General features: G+C 33.5%; 1 protein-coding gene across 2 annotated transcripts in view; it reads right to left on the bottom strand.

Moving 5' to 3' along the window:
* Positions 1–13,410, bottom strand: part of LOC120414865 (E3 ubiquitin-protein ligase SMURF2) — an 87,352-nt gene that overhangs the window by 70,023 nt on the left and 3,919 nt on the right. For both annotated transcript variants that reach the window (XM_039576183.2, XM_052707810.1), the window contains exon 2: positions 7,659–8,929. In XM_039576183.2, the coding sequence (XP_039432117.1) occupies positions 7,659–7,713 (55 nt within the window). In that variant the 5' untranslated portion in view covers positions 7,714–8,929. The remainder of the gene's footprint in view (positions 1–7,658; positions 8,930–13,410) is intronic.

Raw genomic sequence — 13,410 nt, 5'->3', positions numbered from 1 at the left:
AACACTGACGCTGTATGGATCTGACTCTAGAATAAATGCACAGTTGTGTGTTATTCATAAGTCCAACTTATTCAATTATTCATTTAAGTCCAAATATTCATTTGCTAACTACTTTGGATTGAAAATCTAAATTTTTATCTAAAATCCTCTAAACTTAATATTCAAAACTAAACGTTCCCTTAAATTGTTGTAGTACTACTTCTATAAAAAAAAAACAATAAAAAATTGTGAACTGATATACAAATAGGATAGAAATCGCGATTTTAAAAAGAAATGACCATTTACGTCAAAAGATCCGTAATTCCTCGATTCGCAACAATGGTCAATACAACCATAATCCGAAAACCGTTAGTTCAACAGATCAACGAATTTTGTCCGATATCATGACATTATTGATTGATCGAGACTCTATGAACAATTTGACATAAACGAATGCCTAGAATTCTACATCAATCAAAGTTTAATGACAGCATTACTCTAACTTAACAATTGCAACTAAATTTAACATCAAAAAGGATGGAAAGGATACAGATTTATTTTAAATGCTAATCCTAAGCAACAACACAATTGTACTATCCTGAAGTCCCACCTAAATCCCACATTGTGATAGTGAAAAAGTCACAGAAGCAGCGGTGTCTTGTGCAATTGTGATATTTTCACTATCGGAGAACTACCTAGTTCACGAAGACAGCTTATCGGTCAACGCTTAAGCCCTGGGGCTACGCCAAAGCGAGTTCTCGTAGCATGAAGTGGTGTCCATAGTGCTTATAAAAAAGAATGTATACCCAAATTTTAACTAATGCACTAGGATCAAATCATGCCCCTTGACTTTACAAGGCCCAGGGTAGAAAAGAGAGAAGAAAAAGTTATGTCAAAATTTTGAACATTTCAGCAACATATTTAAAACTAAATAAAACAGCAAAAAACAGGGTAAATCGGCCTTAAACGGACCTTACGCAAATTTCCGCGGGTTTTCACCATCACCAATCGGTTCCTCGGATTTTTTCACATAAGAAAAGTCTCGGTTGAAAGTTCTAATTGACCGGCATCAATTAAGTCCGTTTTTTGCCTCGATTTTTCCCACTGTGCGTTGCAGAGTGGGAAGGATAAACGTTTATATGAGCTTAACATTTTGTTCAAATAGGTTTCTCATACTGATGGGCTACATATTTCCGGGTGTAATATTACATAAAATTTCATAAAATAATGTAAAATTCATTCTACACACTAGCCTTTTACACGCAGATGGATTACTTCTTTTTTTGTTTTTGCTGTGAAGGTGCTTAATTTTGCCATTGATTTAGTGTCTTCGGCAAAATTGCAGATTTGAACTACAGTCCAAACTCCTTTATCCGAAGGTTCGATTATCCGAAGGTTTGTAAGGGGCTACCGATAATCTTATCATGACCAAAAAAATGTTTGTCATATTATTTCATTTTCTTACTTTTAACATTAAATTCTTCAACTCAATTTTATTTAAATTTGAATAATTGATTGCATATTAAATTACAAAATGGATTTTTCAATATTTCGTCACCGGCATTTTGGCCGCTATCTTGAATTTAGAAATTCTAAATAACTTTAGCTCAGTTTAGGGGTCATACTTAATAATCAAAAATACGACAATGAAAAAAAATGGATTCGATTATCCGAAGTGATTTCGAAGGGGCTTCAGATAATCGAGTCTGGACTATATTCTTTAAAAAATAGGTACACGGAAAAAATACAGATTTTTAAAACTTGTTAGCACAAAAAGCGTAAAAGAGATTTTGAGTGACTCACCACACATAACCTTCGGACGCCTAGAACTGAGCAGAAACTTGCAACAGAGACCACAAAAGACCTGGGGGTCGTTAAAGTGGATTGCTTTGCTTTTTAGCACAAAAACTCAATTTTGAAAAACTTTAGCACCTGTGTACCATTTAGTGACAAAAAGTGCCAACTTTTGTGCTATAGGGTATATTTTTTGAAGTACCGATAATCTACCCAAAAATGCTTCCAAACTTTTAATAAATGCACCGTTTTCGAGTTACAGCCATTTTCAGGTTGAAAACAATAGATTTTTTTTTATTTTTATAAATAATTTCTGGGGTTTTTTTTTTAAAGGGGCAATATTTTATTTTCTTTTTTAGTGTTTTTGAATACCTATGGTGTTTTCAAAAACTCCCAAAAGGCAAATAACAATATAACTTTGTTTATCTGACCTAAAAAACTCTAGATTTGAACTAAGCCCTTTTAAAATGTAAGTCTTTATTTGAAAAACCCGAAAAAATTGGAAATGTTGATCAAATTTCACACGAGTTTTACTTTTTAATATCAAGAATCGCATCAATAGTTTCCAAGATATCATCGATTGAAAATTGCGGCCCGAATTAGAAACTTTTTTTTTTGCGAATTTGAGTTCTTGTCCAAACATGTCCAAAAAAGAAAATTGTAGAGATTTTACCAACCTTTTTTAAAAATGGGGATTTCAGGGATGGATGAGTGTCTATTAGGGCGACAATAAAAAAATCGACCTCAGGGATTCCCATAATTCGATTCCTTAGGCGAAAATAAGTTACTGTGCAGATTCGGTCAAGGTTTAAGGGTCGCTGTAGATCATTAAAGTTGGTTAAAAAAAATCTTTTCATTCGAAAACGTCTTCTTCCAATAGCTAATAACTCGTCAGGGTTAACTCGGATCGTTCTGCGGTCTTTGACAAAGTTGTTTGTCATAAAATTTTACAAAAGAATCTCATACTTGACAATGATCCGACACATTTAACGCCACTTTTTGGAGGAATTTTTAAATTTGTGCCCCCATATATTTTTGATAGTTTTCCCATACAAACTTCAACGACCAAAAGCGACCCTTAACCGATTTGGCTCAAAATAGGTACAGTTTTTACCTGATGAGTTGAACCAGGGGGTATCTCTGAAGATTTTCCATTTTTTTAATTTTTCTTGTCACCCTAGTATTCATTAGGGTGACATACAAAATGTTGTAGGGTAGGGCAAAGCCTATAGCTCAAAAGTTTTCCACTAAAATAAAAAATATAAAAATCGAATCGAAGAGGGTGAAGTCTGTTAAAATATTTTTTTTTTTTTTTGGCAAAAGTCAATTTAACAACAACTGAGTGAAAAATTAATGGCTATGTTTAAATCTGGGAATTTGTTACTATATACCCTTTTTTCGAATATTCCTCAACATATCCTACATTGACTTATACAAAAAAAACGATCAGAAAATACCTTCTCAAGATACAGATGTTTGAATATTTTCAATTGTCCACGAGGGAGGAGGGGGCGGACCTGAGATTTCGAAAAAAAAATGTCCACCTGGTTTATGGATGGTCTCACACAGCATGTTGAACTAAGTATGCGATCTGAACAAATGCGAACAGGTAACAGCCCTTGGTTAACAAAGACGCCCGCCATGTTAGTTGGTAGATATTGGGGTTTTTGATTCAACTGAATGTTTTTACAATTACTTTTTGAAATAATTTGAAGTTATACAAAAAAATATGTTTGTGCGGTACAAAATAGGTTTAAGAAGAAAATAAGTTTATATGTTTGTTACAATAGTACATAGAGAAACAGCATCTAACTCAGGGTGGCCACCAGATTTGGATTTTCAATTTCCCGGTTTTTTCCCGGTTTTCTCCCGAGGCCAGAAGGAATTTTTCCACATAGTTTTAAATCAAATTACAATGTTTTTTAATAGACTGACGACTGACAATATTTATTTCTTTATTTTATTTTATTTCTCAAGAATGCTTTCAAATTGAGTACAAAAAGTAAGAAGCCTTTTTTAACAGTTTTTAGTCCAAATCCTTAATTTCCATAATGCTTGTGATTTTTCATCTCCATGCTCCACAATTTTTCTAAACTTAAACATCGTTTTGTATTTAATTTAAGAATTACATAAATTATTACTGGAAAGCAGGAAATAGCATTTACAATGTTGGGTATGAGTATGGGTACAAAATATTTGCAAAAAGAACAACATTTATGCAAATACTCTTCAGTTTTCTTTGAAAAAGCTTTTGTAAATTCAAGAAGAACGATTCTTCCAGAGAAAAAGTGCGAAATATTTAAACAAACGGTAACTTAAAACATTTGTTGCTGATCAATTTAGTATCTTCGGCAAGGATTTAGGTATTGATGAGATGATTTCTAGAAAAAATGTAACTGTCAAAAAAAACTCCTCTGAGTTGGCCTGTACTTCAACCCCTCATCGCGACTCCCAGATCGCGCAAACATAAACATAATTCTCGATACATCCTTTGTATGAGCCGTGCCAAATTTATTAAAAAAAAGAAAAAATAAACATGTTTGGATGTTTTTAAATTTTTGAGTAACACAGAATGGTAAAAAATCAATTGACCGTGCTGCGATTTTCTGAACAACACAACCGAAACAGTCAAAATTCAGTTAATCTTTTTTTAACGGAATTTTCAGATGAGAATCAAATAAAACCCAACAAAAACTAAATTTTTGAGTTTGAATAAAAATAAAAAGTGACTGTTTGTATTGAAATGACTATTATGCAGTTGAACTCTGAAAATATTTTTTTTTTTTTTTTTTTTTTTTTTTTTGGGAGGGTGGTCCAGCCGCACATCGTTGATGTCGAAACCTCTAAACTGGGCCCTCGTCCTGTCACGTCCGTCAGTAGTCTTGTCGTACATTACAACTAGAATCAGATCTGCCAATGAATTAGTACACTTCGACCAAATAAACACTGACGCTGTATGGATAGGACTCTAGAATAAATGCACAGTTGTGTGTTATTCATAAGTCCAACTTATTCAATTATTCATTTAAGTCCAAATATTCATTTGCTAACTACTTTGGATTGAAAATCTAAACATTAATCTAAAATTCTCTTAACTTAATGTTCAAAACTAAACGTTCATTTAACTGTTGTAGTACTACTTCTATCAAAAAACAATAAAAATTTGTGAACTGATATACAAATAGGATAGAAATCGCGAGTTGAAAAAGAAATGACCATTTACGTCAAAAGATCCGTAGTTCCTCGATTCGCAACAATGGTCAATACAACCATAATCCGAAAACCGTTAGTTCAACAGATCAACGAATTTTGTCCGATATCTTTACATTATTGATTGATCGAGACTCTATGGACAATTTGACATAAAAGAAATAGATCAAATAGATTTGGAAAGCATACAGATTTATTTTAAATGCTAATGCTAAGCAACAAATCAATTGTACTATCCTAAAGTCCTACCTAAATCCCACATTGTGATAGTGAAAAAGTCACAGAAGCAGCGGTGTCTTGTGCAATTGTGATATTTTCACTATCGGAGAACTACCTAGTTCACGAAGACAGCTTATCGGTCAACGCTTAAGCCCTGGGGCTGCGACAAAGCGAGTTCTCGTAGCATGAAGTGGTGTCCATAGTGCTTATAAAAAAGAATGTATACCCAAATTTTAACTAATGCACTAGGATCAAATCATGCCCCTTGACTTTACAAGGCCCAGGGCAGTTGAACTCTGAAAATATTGTAATTTTAAAATATCTGAAAATTTTATTTAAAATTTAAATTACAATTTAAAAATAAATTTTAAAAGAAAGATATTTTTTCAAATGTTTTGAATTTGAACACAATTTGATAGCCATTTAACTGTTGAAAGATTCCCAAATAACTATATAAAAATATCTTAAATACCAAATATTTCCGACATTTTTAAATTATACAAAAGTACTCAAATCTGATTTAAAAACACAAGTACAAAGTTTCATAGCAATTTGTCCTTAATAATTTGTTTGACTTAGAAAGCCAAAAATCATCTTATAAAATACTACTGAAAACATATTTTTGAAATTCCACCAAATGTTTTACAGTAAAATTTGTAAACAGTCCGTCCCGATTATCCGAAGATTTGAACAATAAAAAACAATTCGTATTTTTTTATTTTCTTGCTTTTAACATCCAATTCAGGTTCAGCGACTTAATTTTAGTCACCGTTGAGTGGTTGATTGCCTATTAAATTTAAAAATGCATTTTTTCAATATTTCATTTCAGCCATTTTGGCCGCCATCTTGGATTTCATAATTCTAAATCATTTTAAAATAGTTTAGGCTGGTACAAATTTTATTTAAAGTTTTTGTCTCCCTTCTTCAAAATTGGCCCGAAAAATCACGGTGCATTTTTTTTCAAAAAACTTCAAAATTATAATGAAAATTTAAGTGGAATCAACTGAAATCAATTTTAGATCCATTCACCTGCGTTCAGAATCATTTTTAGCATGTTTGGGTTGATTTAAAAATCATTTGAATTTTTGAAAATTTTCGATGCTTATTATTTTTTTTCGCTAAAATTTTTGTTTTCGTCAAATTTTACATTATTTGAAAACTTATGATTGCAAAACAACTGAACTAGTGTAAAATGCATTTTAAAACACTTTTTCCACGCAAATGTTGAAACTGTGGCTTTTTATTTCAATATTTATTTTTTTCCGAGGCCTTCGGATAATCGAGTATGAACTGTATTGTTATTTTTAACGGCGCACATCAAGCTAAGCTTTTTGCACCACGATTTTCGGTACGCAAATTTTAGTATCTTCGAAATTATGGGAACTATCGGTTATTTATTCCCAAAAGTTACTGTCTACAACAAAAAATAAAGATTTTGACTCTTTTTACAACCATATTGTTGAAGGGATAAATCCGTAAGTTTGACAATTTTGGAATAAAAAGACAACAACTTCCTTGGCTGCTGTGAACTCTCAAGTTAATATTGAAATACATAATAAAATAAAAATAAATCAATTGTGTATTGTGCTTATGGAATTCACTACTCATTGAAATAAGACTTCAAAAATCATAGCGCTGAGTAAATTTTCTACTGAACCGCGAACTTGATCAAAAAAAATTGCAGCTTATCAAACATTTGTTTTTTAAACCGGGTCCGGTGGTGTAGTGGTAATCGTAGTTGCTTCTCCCCCCTCGCCAAAGAAATATATCATGGAATACTCAACAGAAAAAAACAACCAAATTCAACCATTATTTTCCCGAATTCTTAATTCAGAATAACTAGAATAATATTCTAATAGAGAAAAGTTTACGTTGAAGTCATTTAAGAGGAATTTGTCGAATTTTAACTAAACTTAAAATATTTTCCCGGTTCGTCAGTCGAATTCCCGAGTTTTTCCCGGTTTTCTCCCGGTGGAATAAATTCCCGGGTTTTTCCCGGTTTTCCCGGTTTTTTCCCGAGGTGGCCACCCTGATCTAACTCCATCGTGCCTCTAAGCTCGGCTTATCCGCACTTTGACGCTCATTACATCTCATAAAAAGCGTTTTCAACTGAAATCGAGTGATAAATAGCTCAAAAGGAAGTGAGCAAGCAAGTTTCTATCAACAGTTTTACAAAATAGGATGTTTAAATAGTGAAAATCAGTTAATTGTATGAAGTTAGGAGCGAGTGCTTAACCTGCCGAACTTACGAGAATTTTCCCTATTCAAAGGACCTTTGTATCGAGGGAAGGGATTTGACAACCCGATTGATAATTATTGGCATATAAAAAGCATTATGGCCAAATTCGGTTTATCTGTTAATTTTTATTATGTTTCAAAAACCAAAACAAACGCTCAGTAAAGGTGAATTATAGAGGTAAATATATGATTTAAGTGACCAGTGACCATCAACTTACTCGTAATCCGTATCTTCTGGGTACCATTCCGTCGCGTGTACTCCAGCTTATTCATTTTGCTCCTGTTGTTGTTGTTGCTTCTGCTGCTGCTTGCTGATACTACTATTCGCAGTGGCAGTGACAATTTCTGCTATTCCCCGATCTCCCTCCAGCAGCTCTAAATCTGCCTCAGCCTGGCACTGCTGCTCTCAATCACACTTTGCATTTATTTACCGCTATCGCGCACAACACAACACAACACAACAGCAGCAGCCTCTACTGTGTGGGTACTACTTCTGACTTTTCTCGTGGTCGATCTTTCTTCGATTCCACTTCACTTTTTCGAGCCTTCTTCCTTCGGCTTTGGAGACCGAGACCGTGTTCGCACAGCACAGCACAACTTGAAGAAGAAGCAGCGGCGGACCAGTAGACCAGATTATACTTTATGCCGTCGCGGTCGCGGTCGTGGTGAATTACAATAAACGACTTGGACGCACACAATCGCGGCGCCGCACATGTTTGTGAGTGTATCGACCAAGTAGGCGACGACGACCACGACTGTGTGTATATTTTTATTTTTTCGCGTATTTTTTTTTGCCTTTTGCTTCTTTCTTCACTTTTCGCACATTTGAATATACTATTTTTCTAATAACAGCACTTTGGCCTCCTCTCTTTTTTCCGCTTTTTCGTGTGCAACAGAAAACACAAAATTAATATACGAATGCAACTCTCGATGATTTCACTTTGTGGTTGCGTTTTTTGCGTCAAATTTCGATTATTACTAAACTACTTTTTTCACTTTTTCGAAAAACACAGGCAACAACTGGGTTGGTGTGTGATATTTTGTTACTTCTTCCCTCTTTCAGACTCCGTCGTCGTCGACGACCACGACCAGGGCACCTTTAGCAGCTTGAGACTGTGATTTCTTTCTTTCCTTCTCATGAATGGCAAAAGAGGCTGTTGTGCCTTCTTCTGCTGCTGCTACTACTGTATACAATTCTTCGATACACACAAAACGCAAACGCACACACTTTTCGTTACTTCTCTCTCTCTATGCTATGTTTCAGCTTCGTCTTCGGCGATGTCTACTTCCAAATCATCTCTTCTTGAAACAATCGGAATAGGCCAAACTAGGTACTACTCCGAAGATGAAGCAAACTCAACAAAAAAAAGTGCACTGTTTTGCGGACCCGGGCAGTGTTGGCAGTCGGAATGGTGCAATCTCGTCGACGAATGGCAACACACACCTTTGTCCAAGTCACACTGCACAGTGTCCACGACGAGGATGAGAGCTGGAAGAGAGAGGGTAGAAAAAAAAGTGGTTTTGATTAGGATGGTGGAATAAGTTTATTTTACTTTGATAATTTACAAAATACCATTACATTTTTAGCGACTTTTCAAGCTTTAACTGTTTTGTTGAAGCGCAACCCTACCCAATCTCAAAATCAATAAAAAAATTATGCTTGATAAGATCAAAAATGCTTCTTCGTATAAGATTGATTGATTGCTGTGTTGTTCTAAGAGACACAAATGGATCAATCACACACATTCAGTTGACCCCTTTAAATTCGGGGTTGAATTGGGGCTGAAAAAAAGTTTTGTTCCAACTGTTTCTAATACATAAGTAAAATAGGATGGAATATGAAAATAAATACACCTCGAGGGGGCTTGGAATTTGGAAAAGAGTGTCCACGAAGCAAAAAAAGTGTTTTTTTCACGTGATTTATGGATGGTCCCTTCAGTTCTACGCATAATTGTTCCTCCAAGTTCGACTATTGGAAGATTTGTATGTTAGTTATGCTGCCCCATTTAAGTCCAAATATGAATAGTTGATTGCCTATTAAATTACAAAAAAATGCATTTTTTTCAATACCTCATCACTGCAATTTTAGCCATTATCTCGATTTTTTAATCACTTTGTTAGAGTATTTTAGAGTATGAACTTACGCACAAATTAACAAAATACAACAGAAAAATAATTATCCGAAATGAACCTTTTTAAAAACTTTCGAATAATCGAGTTTGTTTTGCGAAATCAATAGTTTTACGAAACGTTGGTACAGTCCGATCGATTAAAAATTTCACTTCGGATATTCGAACCACGCAAAAATATATTTTTTTGTTGTCTTTTTTTTATTGTCGAGCTTAAAAGTATAACCCCTAAACTAAGCTAAAGTGAATTAGAATTTTTAAATCAAAGATGGCGGCCAATATGGCGTTGACGAAATATTGAAAAATTGAACTTTATTAAATATTCAAATTTTACTAAAATAATTTGATGTAAAAACAAGAAAAAGAAAAAAACGAAAATCAGGGTGACCACTCAAATTTTATTTTCAAATTCACGACATTTCCAGAAATTAAATAAATTCTCATGTCTTATCTGAAGAATGTTTTCAAACAAAAAAATCTTTATAAAAATGTAAATATAAAGATTTATACAAAATCAAGTTACACTCAAACCCCGATGGTTTGACACAGAGGCGTCGCGTCCACCTGTTCAACCTGTTCATAGGACAGGTGATCATTTTGATTTCTTTTTGAAGAAAGAATAAAATATGTTCATCAAAATAATTGAACGAACATGCCAACTCTTATTTGAATCATGAAACAGCCAAGCGCATTCGTATCATAGTGCGTCAATTTAATTGTTATATAAAGCGTTTTTAACTGAAATAAAGTAATAAATAACTCTGTTAAAGTGAGCAAGCAAGTTCATCGACAGATTTGCTAAATAATTTGAAAGAAAATAGAACGGAACCTACCAAGCATACAATAATTTCCTTTACATGTTATTTGTACAAAAACAAAAATCAAAACAAAGCTTCAATAAGCTGTCGTAATAATGTCTACTTGGTTTGAATTCTTGAGTTTTGATAGTTTAAATTTTTTTCGGAAAATTTTATAAAGTGATGTTTTTTATTTTATTTTATGGATTTATATTGAGATATGAGATGCAGTAAAATAACAAAAAATCTCATATTTTTTATACTTAACTATGGCAATTATTTTTTATTTGTGGCTATCAATTCAAAATTTGTTATATGCTTAAGAGGCAGTATTTGTAAATTCTGCTCGGTTTGTTCTAGAGGTCGTATCGAGGTGCTCCGATTTGGATGAAACTTTCAGGGTTTGTTTGTCCATACATGAGATGAACTCAGGCCAAATATGAGCCCTCTACGACAAAGGGAAGTGGGTTAAAACGGGCATTGAAGTTTGAGGTCCAAAACACATGAAAAATCTTAAAATTGCTCGCATTTCCGTAAAACTTCATCAATTCCAACTCTCTTAGATGCATCCGAATGGTCTTTTGAAGCCCTTTAAAATGTGCTATAGACATCCAGGATTGCTTTGACTTTTTCTCATAGCTTTTGCAAATTACTGTTAAAAATGGATTTTTTTAAAACCTTAATAACTTTACCCAACAGCCTCCAACACCCATACTCCCACAGGTCAAAAGTTAGGGAATTTCATGGACTATAAGCCTACGGTATTAACTTTTTGGCCAATCGCAGTTTTTCTCATAGTTTTTCGATTTTTCTAGAACAAACATTTTACAACGGTAATTTTTGCCCTGTAGGCCAAGAAGACGGCACTTTTTGGTCTTAATTTTGTCATATTCGGAATCCTCGGACAATTTCACGTAAGTTAGAAGTATTGGAGTTGTAATTTTGATTTAAAAAATAATTAAATAAAGCATTTTTGAAAAAAGAAATAGATCTTATTTATCCTGTAATCAAAACGTCAAATGCTGTATCAAGTAGGCGAAAACCTGTTTTACCCCTAATCCAACAAATTGTTAAAAAATATTTTAATTCATTCTAAATGGCATTTTTTTCCAATCAAATTTACAACTCCAATACTTCTAACCTACGTGAAATTGTCCGGGGATTCCGAATATGATAAAATTGAGACCAAAAAGTGCCGCTATGGCGGCCTACAGGGCAAAAACTAACGTTGTAAAATGTTTGTTATAGAAAAATCGAAAAACTATGAGAAAAACTGCGATTGGCCAAAAAGTTAACACCGTAGGCTTATAGTCCATGTAATTACCTATCTTTCGACCTATGGGAGTATGGGTGTTGGAGGCTGTTGCAAAAAGTTATTAAGGTTTTAAAAAAATCCATTTTTAACAGTAATTTGCAAAAGCTATGAGAAAAAGTCAAACCAATCCTGGATGTCTATAGCACATTTTAAAGGGCTTCAAAAGACCTTTCGAATGCATCTAAGAGAACTGGAATCGATGAAGTTTTAATGAAATGCGAGCAATTTTAAGATTTTTCATGTGTTTTGGACCTCAAACTTCAATGCCCGTTTTAACCCACTTCCCTTTGTCGTAGAGGGCTCATATTTGGCATGAGTTCATCTCATGTATGGACAAACATCCCCTGAAAGTTTCATCCAAATCTGAGCACCTCGATACGACCTGTTTCACATCGGTGAAAAACTCGCTCTTAAAAAGCCCATTTTGAAAATCAATGCAAAAATAAAGGTTAAACGTCCAATCGATTGCACGTGTTTTTGTTAAATGAAAAATTTAATTTTCATCGATATTTTTTTTCTTCTAGTTTTTTAGGAAAATATTGAAGAGAAACGTAAAATACATTTTTTTTGGCCTAATTGTTTTGGTCAGGAAACTAGAACACGTGATTTCAGGATTAGAATGGTCAACATCCGGAATATTTGCTTAGTGAGATTTAAAAATAATGAATAATTTTTGCTCTAATCTAATCCAATGGAACATACGAGAAGTCATTCTAAAGAAAACTCCACGGAAAAACTTGTGGTTGGATTACGCTTCAAGTTTTGGTTTATTTTTTTTTTACAAAACAAGCTAATTATAGAAAACTACAATGTAAAAAGCATTTAAATTTTACACTTCTTAAAGACTGAACATTGCTGTAAATTGAAAAAGTTACTATTTCAATAAAAATCATGTGATCAACAATTCTCACAACAATATTGCTAACATCACCTAATTTCTCTTTAATATGTATACCTAATAGGGGCAAAAAAAAAAAAAGTATAAAAATTGAAATAACGTGCCATGGTTTCAACATGCTAAACATGATTATCAATGCAGAAAAATGCATTTTGATTAGACTTATATTTTCATGGAAATTTTGAAGTTTTTTGGAAAAATATTTTTTTTGCCCCCTGATTTTTCGGACCAATTTTGAAGAGGGAAGCGACATAAAGTTTGAAAAATATTTGCAACAGTCTTAATTCTTGAGTTTTTTTTTTTTAATGGTTCTATCTAGAGTTTTTTTTATTAGGCCCTATAAACATATGAAAGACAATAGTTTATTGGTCCTTTTTTTAAAAAAAAAACTCTGGATATATTTATAGGACCTTCAAAAAAAAAACTCTAGAATTATTTAAGAGGCAGTATTTATAAATATTGCTCGGTTTGTTCTAGAGGTCGTATCGAGGTGCTCCGATTTGGACAAAGGGAAGTGGGGTAAAACGGGCTTTGAAGTTTGAGGTCCAAAAAACATGAAAAATCTTAAAATTGCTCGCATTTCCGTAAAACTTCATCAATTCCAACTCTCTTAGATGCATTCGAAAGGTCTTTTGAAGCACTTCAAAATGTGCCATAGACATCCAGGATTGGTTCGACTTTTTCTCTTAGCTTTTGCAAATTACTGTCAAAAATGGATTTTTTTTAAACCTTAATATCTTTTTGCAACAGCCTCCAACACCCATACTCCCGTAGGTCAAAAGATAGGTAATTTCATGGACTATAAGCCTACGGTATTAACTTTTTGGCCAA

Source organism: Culex pipiens, chromosome 2, assembly GCF_016801865.2.
Source record: "Culex pipiens pallens isolate TS chromosome 2, TS_CPP_V2, whole genome shotgun sequence".
Lineage (NCBI taxonomy): Eukaryota > Metazoa > Arthropoda > Insecta > Diptera > Culicidae > Culex > Culex pipiens.
Note: the sequence above shows the minus strand (reverse complement) of the source record. Positions and strands in the feature narration are given on the sequence as shown.